The sequence below is a fragment of the Lasioglossum baleicum genome, chromosome 1, assembly GCF_051020765.1.
Source record: "Lasioglossum baleicum chromosome 1, iyLasBale1, whole genome shotgun sequence".
Classification (NCBI taxonomy): Eukaryota; Metazoa; Arthropoda; class Insecta; order Hymenoptera; family Halictidae; genus Lasioglossum; species Lasioglossum baleicum.
Genome location: NC_134929.1, coordinates 22,572,596 through 22,594,325, shown reverse-complemented (window position 1 = coordinate 22,594,325; position 21,730 = coordinate 22,572,596). Strand labels below are relative to the sequence as shown.

General features: G+C 46.8%; 1 protein-coding gene across 6 annotated transcripts in view; it reads left to right on the top strand.

Moving 5' to 3' along the window:
* Positions 1–20,396, top strand: part of Ecr (ecdysone receptor) — a 116,848-nt gene extending 96,452 nt beyond the window's left edge. For 4 of the 6 annotated variants that reach the window (XM_076430730.1, XM_076430711.1, XM_076430721.1 and 1 more), the window contains 4 exons: positions 11,662–12,071; positions 12,280–12,558; positions 12,689–13,064; positions 13,346–20,396. In XM_076430730.1, the coding sequence (XP_076286845.1) occupies positions 11,662–12,071; positions 12,280–12,558; positions 12,689–13,064; positions 13,346–13,590 (1,310 nt within the window). In that variant the 3' untranslated portion in view covers positions 13,591–20,396. The remainder of the gene's footprint in view (positions 1–11,661; positions 12,072–12,279; positions 12,559–12,688; positions 13,065–13,345) is intronic. The other 2 variants (XM_076430740.1, XM_076430758.1) reach the window with 1 other exon arrangement.
* The last annotated feature ends 1,334 nt before the right edge of the window (positions 20,397–21,730 follow it).

The following is a 21,730-nucleotide window of genomic DNA, read 5'->3' as shown; positions in this document are numbered from 1 at the left end:
TCGGTCTGTTAACGGGCCCTGCTTGAAATTCTGATCTCTTTCCCCGAGCGAGCAATAATTCATTATTCCACCAACCTTGGGCCCCGACTAGCCCAACCATGTATATCTTCGTGTTAATCGGGTCCGTCTACAATTCCGATTTCTGGGAACCTTGAGGAATGTTCCCCTGGCATCTCGGAATATCACGATCGAGAGGCCCAGAACATTTTTAGGACTTACGGCACACTGTTCTCTCTCCACTGTGCCCTACATATACACTACAATTTAACTGGGATTACAAATTTTTCGCGAATACAAGGAAATTGCACAGTGGGCCCAAAATTCGTCGTGGACCAGGGAATGTGACTCGAGCTCTAGGACTATATCGCGAGTTCCAAAAGGTTCGGGGGCCTGACGTAGCGTTCCCGTCCCAGAATTCGCGGGAGCCGGTACGTCCAGCTTCCCGGTGCAACCGTGAATCATTCGCCGAGGGAAAAAGCCGGAGGACCGTGACCCAGTTTCCGGGTCATCGGTACCGTGCAGCAGTCAGCGGCGACTGATGCTGCTGCTGCTGCTGGTGCTGGTGCTGCTACCATGCTGTGGCGGCTGTGCTTCGCCGCGAACGAAAACACAATGGCTCTCGGCCGCGTGTACCGCACCGACACATACGCGTGACGCATCGCGTTATTTAAAGCCACCGGCCGCGGCCGTGTATACGTGTATGTATATCTACCTGCTGCACACCCGACGGACGTCACACGGATGCAATAAACCCGAGAGAGCAGCGTAAGATGGAAATAACATCGCGCGTCGGCGAACATCTATCGCGGCTCGGTCACGCGGTACGAAGGGGGAGGGGCGAGATCAATTCAGGGACGGGATCAATCGTCTCTGGCATTGCGTTTAGGGTTGTTTCACCTTTTATCGGACACGATAGAACCAACATTCTGTGTGGACACACCCTTTCTATTCTTTTCGCGTGTCGAATGTTTTTAACCGACTTCGAAAAATGAGGGGGTTACTCAATTCGATCTGTATGTGCCTTTCTTTTTTTTTTCTATGTATGTTCACCGATTACGCCGAGATGGATGGACCAATCGGAACGAAACCTTTAGCATCTTGTAGAGTATGTTCCCGGGATGGTCCCGTGCAAACAAAATTTTGCATTTTTTTTTATTAATTACGATTTTATTTGCGAAAATGTAGGGTGGTGATGCCGTTGTGAGTTCCGTTGAATGTTAGATATCAGAAACAGTAACGACGCGACGTCGTTACCGCTATCGATTGCGGCTTTCAGATATTTATAAATTACGATTTGGGATGTGACGGAGGGGGGGTCTGACAGAGATAAAAAGTGTGAAATAAAAGAAATTTTATAAAAAAAATTAAACCGACTTCGACTTCGACTGCGCCGCGTCCGAAATGATTGTATTGTATTTAAGTTTGTGTGTATTCACATAAATTAAATGGAAATTATTTTATACTTTTTAGTGCGTTTTTTCGAAGTCGGTTTAATTTTCTATAAATCAAGCTTCAACGACAAAAGCCATTTACGCAGAATTATTTTTATTGACCTGCAAAACCGATTGATAAACGATGTTTAATTTGCAACCGTTCTACAAAAGTAAATATTACTCGAAACATTAATTTTCAATTGCCGGAACCACCCCGAACGTGTCCAACAATATAATGATCAATCATCCCGAATTTAATCGGGGACAAACAATTTCTCGATTTCCACCCCAGGGGGGCATCGCTCTCCTCCCCCATGTCGAATGCAATCGACTGCACGTGGGCTGCAGTGCTCGATGCAGTGCTCTGCGTGGTCGGGATACCACAGAGAAGGAGAGAGAGAGAGAGAGAGAGAGAGAGAGAGCGAGATTCTCGACTTCCACGTGGTACGACGCCGAAATGGGTCATCGGATTCCGGCCGGACGATAATGCGGCCCCACGAGACGCGCTAGACGCACACCCACGGACACATACTCTCACGGAAACACGCATAATCCATTCGTAAATATTCCGGTGCGATCGGGACGAGCCACGGTTTTCGGCGAGGAACCGTTAGACCGGCACATCCGCGCGCGTCCAACTGGCTTCGAACACGTCCGAAAAAGAAACTACGAAGAGAACTCGTTCCTCCGGGCTTCGAATTAAAGAACACGTGCAGAGAGCTCTCCTTCGCTTCAAGTTAGAACTTCGTTTTCCGGTTCCTTACATTCCCAGAACGACAGAGATATTTACCGGATAACGCTGTGTGGAAATTAACTGGTGAACACGATTGGATCTTGCTTTCTCGGGAACTATACTTTGTACATAGTTGAATTTGTTTGATCAGTCAGAGGTTTATTTAGCGAGAAGTTAATTTGTTATAAATATTAGAATTTCCTTTTTAATTTATAACGCGAACCGATGATAGCAAATCGGAAAGGAAAAGGAAATTACGGAGGCAGAGTAGTTTAATCGCGTTCATAATAGCGTTCATTTAGACACAGTTCGAGAACTGCATGAAATTAGAGGTGCGACGGTAATTAGAGTTTGTAATATTTACGGAGAACGAGGTGTTATCGTCGGTGCGTTCCCCTCGAGGCAGCCAGACACGCGAATCGGACGAGTAAATAGCTGAAATTAATGAGTCCCGGCGACAAAACCGCGCGAGAAACGTCCAAAAATTTGCACGTCCTTTCACATTCCGTCGCTCCGCGCTCGGAGACTTTCGTCACCGGCCGCAAAGAATTACGCGAGCCCGTTGCAAAATCACGCGACTGGTATGATGATGCTTCTCTTCATTTCTGCGTCGATGTACGCTGTATCCAACCCTAATCTCCATCAAAAACGTTCTTTCTTAACAATCTCCCGAACATCTCAATTATGACTAAGAAACAAACTAGAGCACGAAATAAAATAATGAGATGCGCCGAATCAGGGTTAAAACAGAAAAATGTAAATAAACGATGGGGGGGGGGAAATAATGGGCCAAACAATCGTCTAAATAATGAAATACAGCGAATCGGAATACACAAAACAGCACTCGAATCGAACGAACAGAAAATAAATAAGTGGCCCCGAGGTTTAGTATAGAGTGGTTAATATAAAAGCGGAACGTTGAAACGGCGAAAGCTTGTTTAACCGTCTTTCCTCCCCCGACAAAGGGGCGGGAAGCACCCTCGAACTTCCCCGGGGAATTAAATCCAAATATTTCTCTTACATTGCCTCATAATAAACTGTGTTGCAACGAGGCGAGGCAAAGCGAGGCAGAAAATCAGTAGCAGCACCGATGTTGCGCTACGAGTCCGTATAATTATCCTACACCACTCTGCAATTTGCAAGCAATTAACATCGCTAAAGTCTCCGTTCTCATTGCTGGCTAATGCCGCGAGCTGTTTTCTTTTCGGAAAAGATCTGCCGGAGATTCGTTCTCGGAAAATTCTTTGACGATCGCTTATCAAAATCGTTTGAAACGATGCTAATTAAAATATCCTGAATATACCGTACTCGTAATATAATATTTTACTTATACTATTTCGAATGAAATTTGTTTTTTATCAAAGGAAGGGTCTCGAGAGAGAGAGAGAGAGAGAGAGAGAAAGAAAATGTTTTTACAAACGCGATTCTTGATGATGTTTACGACAGTGTCAAAATTTTACGTGCAGCCCACCTGTTTCACGTCAGGAGATACCAGAGAAGGTATCTTCGTCCATTTTTCCACGTGTGGTTTCGTTGAAGAATTCCAAGGTGAGTCTCTCGAGGGAGGAGGAGAAAGAAAAGGGCTTGGAGAAAGAACGGAAAAGGAAGAGAGAGAGGCAAATAGTAACGAGAAGTAAGAGAGAAAGAGAGAGAGAGAGCGAGCAAGCGAGAAAGGCAGGAAGAGGTCAGTGGGTCACTCTCACTCGAGAAAGAAGAGACTCGATCGCGTAGAAGGAACGTCTAGCCACTATAATCTGGTGTATCAGGTTGATCCTTATAAGTTGGTCGAGTTTGACGTAAATCGAGGCTTCTGGGGCTACCTCCATTAGCATACTCAACTCAATTTACCTCTACAGTCTGATAATCACAGGTAGCGTAGGCTCCTTCCCGAAGATTTACGCTTATTTCAATCTCCCTCGCTTCTAAAACCGATTAGAAACATTTCTTTTAACTTCACTTTTTGCTGTATCATTCATTGAGAAACAGTGATAGGAGATCGCGTTAAAGCAGAAGATTTTCTGATTCCACCGAAGAATATTTGCGTAGCAAACGATACGGCAAAAAATGGCACTTGGTGCCGCGTAGTACGATCGCTAAATCAGCCGGAACTTTTCCCGGTCTCGGGAAAACCGCCTCGGATCAAACGTCGACCAACAAAACGACCGGCCGAGCAAGAGAAGTGGGTCGTCGGTGGTCGTCAAGCGGCAGTCGTGTCGTGTGTTAGTGAGCGGTGCGTGGAATGGTAACGAGCCTCGTACATGGGGAACGATATCAGAAACCTGTGGGGACAGTGCCTCGCAACCTGAACCCTATCGTCGCAAACCTAACTCCGATATACAAAAATGTCTCGACAGAAGAAAAGATGGAAACGAATGATCGAAATTACGGTGTTCCTGCTGGTTATACTGTGGCGGATAACAGTTCCAGTAAGACAGGTTCAGGATTCAGTAAAATGCCACCCAGGATAGATGGTCCGTGTCCGAAAGTGTTTGAGGACGCTCTGATTCGTAGCCTATCCCAGATAGACTCGCGGCGAATTGAAGGTGAAAATAAATTGAAATTGGCCGGCTATCAAGCGGAGAATAATTAGAGTACCTACGGTTAAAATACGCTAGTCTATATTCAGATGCAGCTCGCCAGCACCTTCGGAATGTCGCTCTGCGAATTGGTCGCTTGTTTCCGGGGACTAAAGCGTTTGGGAACTAATTGCTGCGGCATATTTTTTCTCAGATAAATTTCTGTGAAAGTTTCGAAAGGAATGACACCGCTACCAACATGTTGCTGACATTTTGCCGATTAATATGAGTACCCACATGACATGCTTCGCAACATGTTTAATGGAACCTCGATCGAGTTCGGACAATGGAGGTTCTACTGAATCGTGGATTACAGAATCAAATGTTCTCTGAATCGTGTCATGTGGGTACTCGTTGTAATCGGAAAAATGCCGTCGACATGTTAGTAATAGTTTCACGAAGAAGTAATTCAGAAGAAATTTTATTGCGTAAAAGGGAACTCTTCAGACGTGTTTAGAAGTGATTGTGGAAGATCCTCGAGTTGGGAAACGCTGCCACGGAGGACTGTGTCAGCGTTTTCTCTGTGCTGGTACGAAGGTGGCATTCCCTCCGGTAAAAGTACCGTATCCGGTGCGTCCGCGTGGCGACTTTCGCGTAACAGAGTTCCGAGGATCTGCGACATCAGCTTGCAAATCGGAGTAAATCGGATGCACGCAGGAAAGTATTTCGCGAATCGCGAAAGTCTCGTTGAAAACGAACCTCCGCTACGTAGACCCCTCAACCTTCGTACAATCATTGGATCTACTACATCGAGGAAAATCTATGGGGTTAGATTCACAGCTCAGATTATACATTTTCAATTTGATCGGAGATTAAATAATGCTGAAAGTTCGGCAGTTTTGTTTGTGAAACAACCCGGTAGATCGCAGATGGTCGGATCGACGACCATATTACGGTTCAAGGATAAATCCTATCCGGAGCTGCCGGCCAATGTCACGCTCAGCTGGATCAGTGGTCGCCGGTCGCGATGGAAACATTGGGAATCATCTTGTTCCATTAACTTCCATTACTCGGAAACGAGCGCTGCTCCTGGGAAAATGGTCGTTTTTGTCGGCGACGGCCTACCTTCCTTCGGTTCGACCGCTTCCGAAGCGAATCGACCGATGCCTCCGAGAATGGAGCTTTCTGAAATTAACCAACGCCATCCGATTCCCCGTGAAAAATGAACAAAAAGCTCGTTGGAGCTTTTTCTCTAGGACCAATAGTCTTCGAGTAAATCGACGTCGACCCCACGAAACGTGCGGATTCAAAAACACCATAACGTTGCCCTGCCCGACTTCAAACTGAATTTGCTCGCGGGAATGTGCCTGTGCATCTATTTGTTTTATTACGGGAATAAGTAAATAATATTTGAGATTGACTCGCGATGGTTTCAGCGACTTTGATCGGAATTCTTTCGAAAACCGTAGCTCGTGGAGAGAACTGTTCAAGGTGTTTTCTGTCGAGTTTTTTACGAGGTATTTTTCTACGTATTCAGTTTCCTGGTTAGAAATGGCGGTCAGGGAGAAACAAGTGATTTTCGTGACCGCAGTCGCGGTTGACGGCTCGAAAAGGCAGTTTCAACGAAATCCGTGAAACCGAGCTGGATTAAAGTCCTGTTCACAGTCGGTTTCGACATGCAAGCGGTCCACGGTGAATACAGAATGAGTTCCCGAGGCCTTCGAAATCGTCCACGTTGCGTAGGATCGTTCCAACGAAAATAAATTCGTCGCCGATGATTCATGGATTTCCTGTGCTCGTTTTTGTCCTTCTTCACCCTCGTTTTCTTCTTTTTCTTCTTCGTCTTCCTCCTCTTCTGCTTCGTCGGCTGTCCATTGTCCCTTTGTGCTCGGTGATTTTTCAATGGACGTCGAAGAAATCGATCGTGACGCGATTCGTTAATCATCAAAAAATCTGATCCTCGAAAAATAATCTAAAAATACTACTTCCAGAACGTTCCCCAAAAGACCGTATGATTTATGTATCTTGAGAAAACGTCTTTTACAATTTAATTTTTATATATAATACTTGAAATCGTTTTATGAAGACGAGCGACCGAAAAACGAGAAAGGGGAACTGCGGTTGGGCAAATTCGGATTTTTTTTTGTTCTGGAGCGACTGCGCCTATGTTTATCTTCCGATAGCGAATATGGCCGTTGCGTGTTGCCGGTCGTGCTCGCCTTTTTTTTCCTCCTTTTGTTTTCAGATCTTATCAAATCGCGTACCGTGACCGGATATGACATCCATTAGTTACGTATGCGTCCGTGTATCGCTTCGACGGACAGCCGAGAGCTGGGTGCCGCCATTTAAAGGGACCCCGGGGGTAGGGCAAGGTCGCCGATTAGTTTTCCCAGCGTGTTTTCCAATTTTCCGGACGTTTTTCTTGCCTCTGCGACGCATCGTTAAATACCGGCGATCTCATTGTTGCAGTTGCTCGCATGCAGTTTAAACCGCGCAAAAAATCTGATTAAGCAATCCAATTAACAAGGAAATAAGAAAATCACGAATTTATATTCAAGTATTTCGCATTTCATTCGAGCCGAACGATGTTTATTGCTAATAAATAAGATTGCATTCGATCGAGAATTATATCTCGTCGAATAAACGATTTGGAAAGTTGTCGATCGGGTTCGCTTCGAGAGTTAGGCCTCTCGCAACTCCTTCCGAGTTGGGCTCCCGCGATGCCGAAACTATGCTCGCCGGGGAATTTCAATTTCGAGAAATGTGTGACGGGAATGGAGGAGACGGTCGGATCGCGATGCTTTGCGAATTATGGCGGCCGCGCCGAGCCATACGGCGATTTCCAGAGACTTCAACGATAGTCACCGGCATTAGAGCGATGTGCCGCTAGTCGTCCATCTTGTCGCGGGTTCGTAGTCAACGCTGCCATAAGTTTCCTCCTGGAGATCTTCGAACTTACCCAATCAATATAGTAGCGCAAATATCTGCAATCAAACGTTAGCGGGGAGATGCAGAAAATAATTCTCAAAATTGCTCAAAAATTTGTCAGATTATTGTTTACTATCCTATTCAAAGGATTTCCATTTTATACTGTCTTGTAGGTCGATTAGATCGTTATCGTTTGATTTGTGAGTTAATCGAGAAAATGGTGGTGATGTAACATCTTGTGGAATAAGAACGGCACGAGCAGTGTTGTGAATGACAATGTTACGATTCGGATTTACAATTCTGAGTATATTTTACAGCGTATACAATACCTAAAACCTACTTTGAGTCGTTTCTCACACTGCATCCCAAATTAATCCTGCCTCTATCCTCTCAGGTAGGCATTTAAATCCTCGCGAAACCCAACAATTTCAAAGAACCAAGAGCAGGGAGCATCGCCACGTTGCCGAAAACCCTTTCAACCCAGTCAGAGAGGGAGAGAGAGAGGGAGAGAGAGAGTCCGGTCAGCCCAGTCGCCTGGAGGCTTTGAGTCTCGGGCTCAATCCCAGGACCCGTTCTCCTTGTTCGCGGAGAGGAAGCTTGGTTCGCCTGCTCGCCGGAGAGGCAGTGCTCACTGGCCCGTTTTAGCTTTCCTCTCTTGGCAAGAGCGACAGCGCAGATCGTCACGGAAAAAGGAGACTCGACGTTCGCGCGAGCGAGCAAACGAGACGGCCTATCGGGCGAAAGGTGGCGGATAAAGCCGCGCGGGGGGTTGGGAACAAGAGGGTGGGGCGGAGAGGAGAGGGGAGAGACACGTTGGCCGGCCGAAGAGAGAGGACGAAGACTCGCTGTCTGTTGGTGAACGAGAAGGACACGTGCAGGGGAACGTGTACGGGCTCTCTATACTTTACCTGTGCTCTCCGCGGGCTACACAGGCATCCACTCGGCGAGCCAGAGTCAAGGCCGCTCACTGCTCCGCCGTGAGAGAGCTACTAACTAGCACGGAAACCTTGCTGCGTAGAGTGTAGAGTATAGAACGTGTGTGTGTATGTATACCCTGTACACACAGACTCTCGAAACCTCTCGCACACTCGCGCGGACCGCTCTCGATGAACTTGGCTGCGATACTCGACGGAGTCGATCGGCCTGCAACCCTTTCTCCCCTAGGATTTTGGGTCCTCTGCCTCGCCTCGCCTCGCCGCGCCGGTCGTTGGACTCCTTCAGCCTGTTCAACGAACATTCCTATTTCACGTGTGTTTCGCGTACACGTACTTCGGTACGTGTCATTTCACGTATATTTGAATACAATTACCAATTTTCGAAAGCGAAATATGCTCTTAAGAAGCGTGTCACTCAAAGATTTCACACTGAACTGCTTAAAATTGTTTACCAACGAATCATCAGCTTGAAGGATCGGTGTAATCGAAGGAGATGCTTCACGATGTCCGAGCTAGGAAACCATACCCGCCCGTTCGGCTCTAGATAGAATGGTTATGTGCTACTTACCAAAATGTACACAAGCTCCTCGTCGCGGCATCGATTTTCAGCGAGTCATGTCGTTCCGCTGATTTATCGAGCCTCGGTTTCTCCCCACTCCCCTCGCATCGTTTTTGGAAACTTGCCCCGGTGTTTCGGCGATTCCTGCCATTGTAGACAGAGCTACCGGTCGCAGCAATGCGATCCGAGAGATTTACGGCTGGTAGTTTGATTTTTGTACAGCGATCCACATACTATAAAGTCCCGAGATCGTGTTTACCAATGTTCAACAAACAAATTGACGACCCGATACGACCAGAATTAGTCATTACAGTCCACGGAGATGGCAGGAGAGACGTTCCGGGACGAAAAGCTTCGGAAACTAGGCAAACAGAGCAGGGACACACGGTTGTGGACTTTCCCGGAGAAAGCAAACCAACAGAAAGATGAGCAGGAATTAAGTTATCACACACGCGAAAGGATTGCCAGTCGAGTTGCCTCGGCCATGAAGTAGGGGTAATAACCGAGTGACCACCTAGCACGGTCAGTGTCTCACTGTTCCAGGCGGATGTTTTCACGGCGATCAGTACTTCCGGGTGAGCTAGGGTACGCCTCTCTTCTGTAGCTGCTCTTCGCCGAGCGTTCAACTTCCCCATTTTTCTCGATCGAATCGCTTTGTGAATCGATTGTTTCGCTTTTCAACGACGCTGTTATCGTTACTACTTACTCGGTTGTCTTTCTCCTTTTGAGTTTAGCTTGGTGACACCTGGGGGTGTGCACAAACATGAACATAACTTTGGAACGCGTGATCCGATTTTGTTCAAACTTGCTCCGCTAGCTCTTCAGAATATGATACACGTATAATAAAAAAATAAAGTATTTCTGTCGGGCCATTTGTTATAGAGGATAACCTAGCTCCAGCACACGATGTCTAGATGAAACCATCGAGAATTTTTCGAGTTTCCTGGTAGCTTAAGGTTCACCATAAGTTTCGCTCGTGGCTCGGTGCCTGAGGCTTCCATCCGCGGCGAGTTCGATTCCGCTTCGCTGCGAGAAGGCGCGTGCAGCCGTACTTTCACCGACCGTGACTTCCACCGCGCGCGGTTCTCCGCGGCTGCGGCCGAGAGGCGTTCCATTCGACGAGTTTTGCAGATAAAGAGGGTAATAGAGGCGATGTCGCCACGTAGGTTACTGGAACCCGTTTCCTTCGCGGCTCGAACCGAGTCACCGGGTGTTACACGCGCTCGCTCGCTCGCTCTCAGCGTCGCGCTGCGCGTAACGCGTCTCGTAATCGCCGGAAACCTCGCGAGGAACTCGCCTGGACAAATTGCGCTGCGCGATACACTCCACTGCGCTCGCTGTGAATCCTCTCTGCCCTTCGTTTCTTACCCACGTAGATTCATTTTTACCACGTTTTTATTAGCTCGCTTTCTTGTCTGTCTGTCTGTCTGTTCGGTACAAATTTTGCAATTAATTTTAAACTAACTTCCCGATGAGCTAGAGACTTGAAATTTTAAACATAGCTCAGAACTGGATAGGGGATATTCATAAATTTAACCGTTACGCTTCCCTGCGCCACGCTCGGTAGTACGTGATCGCGTTCAGCGATCCCCACTCCGCGCGACAGCACTCCCTACTCCACCACGCGTTCCCACTCTGACTCATCCCCACTCCACTGACCCGCTTCGCCGTGAAGGAGCTCAGTGTGCGTTCGAGCTTCGTGCGGTGTTTACAAAGTTACCACGTATTATTACACTATAATATTTGTTTACCAAGCGAGAGAACAGTTACACCGAGATTCTCCGTCTTACCTTTATCTTTGACATTTTACCACGGCGTTTGTTTTCGATATGACGCGGTCGCAATACCGTCTGAAATTTACTACATGTCTCTGTTATAATCCCATCGAAATGTTTAAAATCAATTGAAAAATTTCGCACACACAAGATTGAAAAGCAGAAAATAATTATTTAAATAGAAATAAATTTTTTAAAAATGTGCCACGTTTTTAAAACGGACGAAAAAAGTATAAAATAATTTCTCCTAGCCCCATACAGGTTCCTGACTCCATAGTCCTGAAATATGATCGTGAATTTTTAATAGCTATGACGATACTTGTAAGATCTAAAACGAAAAACGTGAGGCGCATGCAATAGACATGTAATTGATGCATGAACAGTTCACCTAAGTCACTAACAATTTTATTGCACTGCAAATGATATGTCGTGTGAGTTTTCTCCTTGCTATTATCTTGCGCCGCACGTTTTTCGTTTCAAATCTTACAAGTATTTTCATAGCTACTCAAAATTCACAATCACAAATTTTCAGTACTATGGGTTTAGATATCTGTATGGGGCTAGGAAAAATTATTTTCTACTTTTCAGTCTGTTTTAAATTATTATAAATGAACATACGAAATCTATTTTCCAATCTCTAGAGTACCGCGAAACAAAACATTTTTTGGAAAGTTTGGTGGATGGATACGAGTTGAACGAATGTAGAAAAGTCTGTAAACGTACTACATACCGTGTGACCTTGAACCGATGTCTAACGTGACCGTGTGAACTTGTGATTACAGCCAGGGACGAACTGTCGCAGCCTGGATCTCTGAACGGGTACGGGAGCAGTGGCGGCGGTAGCGGGGGTGGTAGCGGAGGCGGTGGCGGCGATGGTTGCGACGCCAGGAAGAAGAAAGGTCCTACGCCGCGACAACAAGAAGAGCTGTGTCTTGTTTGCGGGGACCGTGCCTCCGGTTACCACTACAACGCGTTGACCTGCGAAGGCTGCAAGGGCTTCTTCCGGCGTAGCATCACCAAGAATGCGGTATACCAGTGTAAATACGGGAACAATTGCGAGATCGACATGTATATGCGACGCAAGTGCCAGGAGTGCAGGCTGAAGAAGTGTTTGACCGTCGGCATGAGGCCCGAGTGCGTCGTACCGGAGTACCAGTGCGCTGTCAAGCGCAAGGAGAAGAAGGCGCAGAAGGTACGTACACCTCTATACATATGTTCACCTCAAACATCGTCGAAATGAGGAAGAAACATCATTAGCTGCCTGGGCTGTCCTCTAATCCTGTAGCTAGCTAAACGTGGCGGCTATAAAATAACTGACCCAGTTCGCAGGGGTTAAGACAGCCAGGAGCGCGAACGGTTGAAAAGTTTGGCTAGACAGAATGTGTGTTTTCTATCCTCAGATGGTTCATTTCCCGTTGCAGGAGAAGGACAAACCGAACAGTACAACGATGAACGGCTCGCCGAGCAGTGGGACACGCACCGATCAAATGGGTGTGAAGATTGAACCAGCGGAAGCTGAATCGTTGTCCACGTCCGGCACCAGTCGCATTCTGTTGCCGGTCAGCTCCTTCAGCTACGTGCAGCCCATCAGTCCTGAACAGGAGGAGCTGATACACAGGCTCGTATATTTCCAAAACGAGTACGAGCAGCCCACTGAAGATGATCTGAAAAGGATCACGGTAAGTCCCACGTGTTCTATACTAGCCAAGTCATCTAAAAGTATACGGGAATCCCTATGTATCCGGCGTTATCGAAGAAACACGTGTTCGAGTAAGTTGACAGAGGCTGAATGTTTTCGTCTGATTGCAGAACCACCCGTCGGAAGGCGAGGACATCAGTGATTACAAGTTCAGGCACATCACAGAGATCACGATCCTGACCGTGCAGCTAATCGTCGAGTTCTCGAAGAGGTTACCCGGGTTCGACGAGCTGTTGCGCGAGGACCAGATCGCTCTGCTGAAGGCCTGTTCCAGCGAGGTGATGATGCTCCGTATGGCGAGAAAGTACGACGTGCAAACGGACAGCATAATATTCGCGAACAACCAGCCGTACACGAGGGATAGCTACAACGTAGCAGGCATGGGCGAGACGATCGAGGACCTGCTGCACTTCTGCCGGCAGATGTACGCCATGAAAGTGAACAACGCGGAGTACGCGTTGTTGACGGCCATCGTCATATTCTCAGGTAACAGAAAGTTCTCTAAACTAGCTTCCAATTCTACCTCCTGACCTTAAATAGTTGGGGCACGGATATCACACCTGTACCCTGTGTTCCTAAGCTACGCGAACCAAATATATCCCCTTCCTACCATCCGCAAATCGCTAATTTTGAGGGGAACGATAAGAACGCCACCTGCGTGTCCCATAGTCCTAACCCAAAAGAACGAAACACGGTAACTTGTGCGAAACAACACCGCTCTCTGGAGTCTTCCAGTAAAGAATCGGTTGTATTTGTTACTTGCGCAGAGAGGCCGAACCTCCTGGAAGGCTGGAAAGTGGAGAAGATCCAGGAGATCTACCTGGAAGCGTTGAAGGCGTACGTGGACAATCGTCGCAGGCCGAAGTCGGGCACGATCTTCGCGAAGTTGTTGTCCGTGCTGACGGAGCTGCGGACCCTCGGCAACCAGAACAGCGAGATGTGCTTCAGTCTGAAGTTCAAGAACAAAAAGCTGCCAGTTTTCCTCGCCGAGATCTGGGACGTGACACCCTAGTTCCCCCGTAGCCGGTCACCGGCGCCCGCGCCGATCGGCTAAAACAAAACAGTGTTTTCAAACCTGAGTCCGTATCGACGTCAATAACTGACGACGATCGACGATCGACGACGACGACAACGACGCTGGAGCGCAGCGACGAAGAACACAACCACACACGGATATAACACACACTTGTACTAGTGCACCAGCATGCCACTGCCTCAGCGTCGCGAGTCGACCCGCGCTCTGTGGTCCAGGATGAAGAAAGAAAAAAACCTGAGGGAGAACACGTAGGAGAGTAACCTGAAGAAGAACTTGAAGACTTCCGTGTGGCGCCTGGACGCGAGCCCCATAGACGTGGACGGGAGACCCGGGTTTATAATCGGGGAACTCTTTATGCGAGTTCCAAGGGGACATCATGGGACACATGAGAAATCGAGAGGATCTAAAATGGGGGATAAGAAAAGGCAGTGGCGAGGCACCCAGGCTGTGATACGTAGAGACAGTACAGAGACTGTAATAAGGAGCTACCTACAGTTATGTTATTACTATATCCTCTACCTGGCTACTCCCGGAATCGATATGTAAATGTCTAATGTATAATGTATAAGGTACGGTTAAGGCAGGCGTGTTGTACGACGATGGTTACAGCAACTACGAATCTAAGGACACAGGGAAACAGATAGGGAGAAAGAGAGTAACAGAGTAAGAAAGTGGGAGAGAAAGAGTGTGACTGTGGTACCGTATGCGTGCAATTAGGTCGCGAGAGAAGCGGGAGAGGGTGTGGTGGAATAGATACGATAGGGAGGAAGATCTGCACTGTAGCCGCCGCCGTGCCGAGATAAGGGGGAAAGAGAGTAAGAGAGGGAGAGTGGAGAAAAGCTCAGGGCCGGCTGTTGAGCAGCGGGCGCCCCCGTTGAAATCTCGCGATTTGAGAAGAGACAGGAAGAGAAAGGGATAGAGAGATAGAGGGGCGTAACAGACAAAAAGAAGATGATAACAAAAAACGATACGATTATACATAATGGATACCATAGAGTCTATATCACACACATAGCATAATAATATATTGCTAGCATGTACATTGTTTATACGAGCAGGGGAAACGGATGGTAAAACGTGTGTGCGAGCGAGAGAGAGAGAGAGAGAGAGAGAAGTTTGCTAGGATGATTAGTAGTCGAGATTAGGTCGAAGGAACGATAGTAGGGTTTCCCCGGGAGACGAGGCTTTGGCATTTGCGCGCTGTCCGGAATTTCCTTCTTTTTCGCGAACATCGGCTGGGACGTGTGATGTGTGCGACATGACAGTGAATCTGATAGAGAGAGAGAGAGAGAAAGAGAGAGAGAGAATAATGTAGAAAAACTGTAGGAAGTAAGTAACAAAAACCGTAAGTAAGCGAGGCTAGTTTGGTAGTAGGTTCGTAGTAAGTCAGCGAAGCTAGGCTAGGTGACCGAGTTCAAGTGCAAAGCCTTGTGCCTTCAGCAGCGGACATCGGCTCACCGACAAAACGAAACCATGAAATTTAACCGTCCGTTTTAATTTTTTAATAAAAAGATAACAAAAAAATGTGCAGAAATACGAAATCAACAGAGAGACAGAGAGAGAGAGAGAGAAAGAGTGAGTCGAGTTTATCGTTAAACTGTGCGCTGGATGAGCGAGCGAGCGAGAGAGTATGAAAGAGAGAATGAGAGGCGATGTTTAGGGGGGTAGCAAAGATCTTAACACGGAGAAACGCGGAATAGGGTTTGTGGGGGATGGGAGAAAGGGGAATTCCAATGACATTCTGCCGTGAAAACGAGAGGCTGGAGAACGTCGAGACCATCGGGCGAGTAGGTTCTGCTCCTTGAGACAGATTTCATTAAAAGAAAAAAACGACACACAAGATACACAGCGACACATTGTTACTGAGAGAGAGAGAGAGAAAGAGAGCAAGAGAATGAAAGAGTAACAACACGCATCCGCCACCACAGACAGAGGTACATGTACACTAAGATTCTCGATGTTGTGTAACACTGTGTTAAACTCTAATCGCTATTAACTGATCGTACGCAGTTGTAATTCCGTAGTAGATTACCGATCGAATGACGGTAATGTTCATTGGTGTGTGTTGCGAACGGCGCTGGCAATTTTTGTCGTTCCGAGAGGAATAACAGGCGACAGTTCCATACATAGTAGCGAGGGTCGGGGGGGACGTACACGCAGGAGAACGTCGTCGTTTACTATTGTAATCATCAATCTATCCGTTTAGGCACACGCTAGCGTCGAGCGCTCACTGAAAGTGCGCGCGAGTGCTTCTTTTTGTTCCCGGGGGTTCCAGTCGGTCGCGTTCTCAATTGTTTAAGATCTGCGGAACAGGTCTGTAGCACCGAAAGATCAAAGGATATACAATCATTATCACACCGCGACTACGACACCTCGGGAAACGGAAACACACGACATTACAGGCCCCGCGAGTACACTAGGTAAAACGCCGCAAGGCGGACACTGCCAGACCGCAGAGTGTGCACCAGACACCTTGGATGAACCGGAAGAGGATCGGGAGAGAGGAACCGTCACCGCCATCTATACCATCGACACGTTTTTACGTAGATACTCTTGGAAAGTGTGGACGTTGTCTCCGGTCACCGCTGAGGAGCCCTGAGAAACACCGGCCCAATCTCAGACGAGTCCTTCAACTGCGTTATCATTGGAAGCATCAACTGGAGACCTTGGATTCAGCTTCGTGGTCACCTGGAGCCTCGATGGCCACCGTTACACCCAGCGTGTCTCTCAAAAGTGCTAAGACAGAAGACCGAGAGATAATGCGAGGACTCCAGGTGAATTGCGTCGTCGCCGTATGGAAAACGGGCGAAGAAAGATCCAGAGAATAGGCTCATCAGCGAGACGAGACACAGGGGCCCGTACAGAGACACACCGAGATACTAGCACGCACCAGTACTCCGCATTGTTATACCACACACACACATACATTCGCGCATCCACCATACAAGAGTGCTTTCAGGCATCGCCGTTTTTTGCGAGATCGAACGAGAGGGAGAGAGAAAGAGTGTGAGAGAGAGAGAGAGAGAGAGAGAGAGAGCGAGAGAGAATGCGAGAAGGTGAATGTTGAGTATAGAAGAAGAATACAGAAGAGAGAATATAGCAGGAGTTTCTTAAAGACACACAGCACATCGCGACGATATATTGCCTATTATTATACATCTCTAAAGAGCTCTGCGCGCGTCATCGACCCGAGGACACAGACAGCAGAGGTGTTGGTCGGGGCGACGACACCACGGGACACCCGTTCGTTTCGACAACAAATTGTAATTCTTAATCGACTTATAACGTTTAAGTGTAAAACCACGAGAACCGCTTGCAACGTCGTCTGCTCTCGAGAGACTTCCTTTTCGGCTCGCCCTAGGTAGACCACTGTCTAGATATACGTAATCAGTTGTTCTCTGTTTGCGCCCTGACGCGCCTTCGACTACACGTGTTTCGTACGGATCCACCTCTCTATCCGAACAGGCTCTGGTCCATTTGCAACGATTTTAATCTAAAACCTAGAGATCCCCGTAGTAATGGGGAGCCCCCTGCCCCTCTGCTGGGCGTTAGGAAAAAATTCCCTAGGACGCGCCTGTTCGGAGGGAACGCTGCTTTCAGCGTTCGGAGGCACTGGATCCAACACGATCGTGCAATAAAACGCTTTTCAGAGAAAAGAGAGACGTGTGTCGGCGCGCCAGGGCCAGCGCGATTACTATAGCACTCCCTAATGGAGGCGGGGTGTGTGTGACCCCCTTCGTCTCCGTATTGTCACGGATCGTCGACGGCAGGTCGTCATTTTAGAAGTTAGCCCCTGACAGGCCGCGTTTTCTGGCTTCTCCGTTGCGTCCTGGGATTCCCGGCGTTCCAATGGAACAGTGGACGTTCTCTTGAAAGATCGCCCGAAGGCAGGAGACCGTGGGGGATCGTAGAGAGGGGGAAGGGGACGCTCGGGAATCAAGGTGAACCGCATCCTTCAAATCGGAAACCGGTCATACTCTCCGGTAAGAGTGTGGCGCGGCAAAGTGCGAAAGAGAGAAAGAGAGAACGTTTCGGATGGGGGGGGATGGCGGGAGAGGGATGTGAGAGAGTAGAGGGAGGCTGTAGTGATGCACATTGGTACACACAAGCACTCACACATACACAGAGAGAGAGAGAGAGAGAGAGAGAGAGAGAGAGAGAGAGAGAGAGAGAGAGACAGGCACACACCATCGCCCAGAGGGACAAGCACACAGAGAAAAAGAAACGAAACAAGGATAACACACGCAATTCTACGATCACTGCCAAGGGCGTTAACCGTCGAACGTCGATCTTCTCATTGTCTAAATGTGTCGTTAGTCGTTCTTTTTCCCATCGTGGCTCTCGAGCGAGACGCAATTTTAATAAATAACGATGAATAGTTGACGAAGGAGGTGAGGCAAACACGTACACACTACCAAGCCGCGCGCGAAACCCGGGGATAATCTGAACCAGGTGATAACAGCAAAACGTTGGAAAAGAACAAAAAAACGAATAATAATAATAATAATAATAAAATCACGGAGAGAAAAAAAAATATATATACGGTATATATGTATGTATACATATTATTATTGATTGTCGATGATTATTATTATTGATTATGATTATATTATACAAACACACTCGCGCCGCCGCCCGCTCGATTTCGAATTGCCGTTTGACGAGGACGAGCGAGCGATTTGTTCATGATACTGCCAAGCGTAGACTCTCGAGTTTCTGTGTTTTTTAAGGTGACAAAACTATAATACTCCTTTTTCCGAATATATGTGTCGATCACACGTACACGAACACGGACTCGCATACAAGCATTTCCACGCAAACATATATACACTGACGTTCCCGAAGACACACACCAGACACATGAACGTATACACGTATACACGCTCGCTGATTATGTACGATATGTGTGTGCGCCGCATCGTGCCGCGAATCTCTCTTGTCTGTTTGTCCGCCCGGGTACCCTGATCTGTCCGTTTCTCCTAGGTGTCTCTTTTGCCTATATGTACATAATATTAGACGCAGATATGTATGTGTAAATATTCTCAGTAAATGTACATTAACAGCCGCCCATGATTTTAACAATTTTCGAATTTCTAGTTTGGGTCCTCGCTCGAGATAAATTATCTTTCTCAAATTTCTGGCTGACGTGTTCATTCTAAATGAGCATCGAAACCTTTCTATTTCGATTTTATTCGAAACGATCCATTTAATCGTCAGGATCACAGAATTTTAACGCTTTACCTACCGGAAGCCTATCAATAGGATTTTTTCAATAATTGTGCTGTACCAAAAGAAAGCGTCAACAATCTTAGATGAAAGTGCTAGATGACGTTATCGCGAGGGTGACTTGTTAGTTCGCAATGAAAATTGCTGTCACTGTTGAGAGTTCCATTAAAAAGTGATAGATTTTTCAAAATTACGTAATAATCACCGGTCGGTAATGCGTTAAGATTATATATCAATTTTTGGAAGTCAGCATATGATGTCTGTATGCGAAACCTTGAGACTTTTGTCTGGTGCGACGACCCTGGCAGCACTTCGGAATATTGTTGGAATCAGAGGTGTCCTTCTGTGGACGTTTGCTACATTCGGGTTCGGGTTGACAGCCACGGTGATGGCCCTGTTTTAATGGCCGCGAGAGGACAAGATTATAGACCTAACACCTTCGAATGGTTACACGCAGGTGTCCCCTGCGGTTCGACAACGCTAGCTAACTCGTAAAATTCTTTTCGCTGGACGCGAACACCTTGTACACACCTAGGGATCACTCTCTACGCCGGGAATTCCTGAGGCCCACTCTCAGGGCCGTAGCAACTCCCCTAAAACATAGTCTCTTTAAACTGCAGCACTATACATTAACGAAAACATTTTCAAGATAATTGGCCCTTTCCTCGGTCAAGGAAACTTCCTTCTCACACGAAAATCATTTTGTAAATCTAGTTTTTGGATAAAAGTGGGGACTCCGATGGGATTGTACATTGTACACGGCCCTGAGCTGTTCACTCGGGGGCCTGGCTGGGTCCCATTAACGTTTCTCTCATTTTACAAGCTACCTAGGTCACATTTATTGTTCACTTAATGGACTGGTGGGCTCGTAAATGTCTTCTGTGTCCTCGCACGAGTCGATGTACAGGTTCCAACAGATTTGTAAAACTTTGTTGTGTTTTAAATCATTTTATTTCTTCGAACCGTCCAAGTGCCCCCAATCCAACCGGGCCCCGTCTGTTCCGATTAGGCTACCAATTTCAACCACAAATTTCCAGGAGCTGCCAATCAGTAGTTCCGATAGAGTCCCTAGTTGTGTTGGGGTGTCTGTGGTGTCCGTTGTGTTTGTAAACACAGAATAGGTGATAATGGATGGGTGTATTTGGGTCCGTCGGAATGTAAACAGCGGCGGTCACCGGTGGGGGACGGCGACGTTCACCCCGTGCGCCTGCAACCCGATACTCTTGTTGTGAAGCCGAGATGGGAAAAGCGATTTAATTCGGCCCGCGTTCGTAATTCGCCGAGAGACGGTTGAGATATACGGTATTTTCTTATTGGTCGACGACTTGTTCGGCCCCGCGAGAGAGAGGGAGAGAGAGAGAGAGAGTGTGTGTGCGAGAGTGAGAGAGAGGGAGAGAAAGGTTCTTGTTGTTAAATCGCGAGATACAAAGCAGGGAGCCGTTTTTAATTTATTCGAAGCTGTAGAAGAGAAAAAGAATAAGAAAAAGCTACGAGAGAGCCTGAACGGAGGGAGCTAATCAGCTGAAGATTATTATAAATAAAGTTAAATGATTATACTTTGTTATGGTAGTTCGTATGTTATTTTTGTTTTGTTTTTTGTCGAGGGGGAGGATGCGACATGTGTTTCGTCTCGGGCGAGAAAAGGCATGCGAGGAGCCCTGAGAATTTTAAATTGCCATTTTACTGACCGGTATTCAACAAAAATAACGAAGTTCCCTTGTCTTTTCTTTTTTGTTTTTAGAAAAATTTATTGTGAAAGCGAGATAGAATTCTCTTTGCTCGACCGGCTCGTTTTCGAAACTCTGAAATCACCGCTGCTCTCGTCCAGGTCTTGAAACGTTCTCTAGGGGATTCGAAAAGCCCCCTAGATATTTCGTGAAGGATGCACCGAAAGTCAGAGAGCGGTCTTCACCGAGATCAGGTAAATCAATCGACTAACCGACTAATAACAATAACGATAGCGTGTAACAATCGACTAATAAAATTTTCGGGGCTGCCACCACTAACAACAAAGAGGAAAAATTAGTTCATTGGGAAATCGTCGCTGCCAGGCGCGCGATTAAGCGAAACGTGGGAGGGGCAAGAGAAGGGGCGTGGCGAAACGTTTCGTCGAAATCACTATAGTGTCGTATAGTTGCCCTGTATGTAATTTGCAACTGGCAAAGATGGCTAGAAACAGAAACCCGTTGGTTGTCAATGTAGGACCTGCCCTCGTCGGACGTGCACCCGGTCGACTTACTACTATACTACTACTATTAACTACTATTATTACTATTACTGCTACTGTTACTGCTGCTATTACTACTAATACTTAACTCTCACGTTTGTACTTGCAACACACACGGGTTACGCACGCAAACACACATACATAACACGAGATGAAAATGTAGACGACTATATACACTATACACACGGTCATTGGTCGTTGGCGAAAGTATAGTTGCTTAGTTGTAGTATATACATACATATAGATATATACTGTTTACGATTCAATATTTGTATTGAAACATTCGATCGTGGTAAAGAATGATAGTTGTGATCGCGACATTTACCCATAACACTGGACAACTATAAAAGTATAGTTGCCGATTCGGTACGCATGGTCAGCTTGAATATTTTTTATCGAGGAATTCAATTGCTGGAGTTCAACTGTAAACTATAAAATACGATTTTATAGTCTCTCTCCGGCTCATGGTACAAAATTTTGCTTGAACATTCTCCGTCGAGAGGATTCAAGTGAAATAACAGAAAAAGAAAACACTGCTTCAAGTTTTACTGGGGATTATAAATTAACTATAAGGCTATAGTAGCGATGGTTAATATTATTGTTTAATGAGATACAGTTACGAAGAGTAACGCGTATAGTTAGGAACTATACTGTATTTTAAGA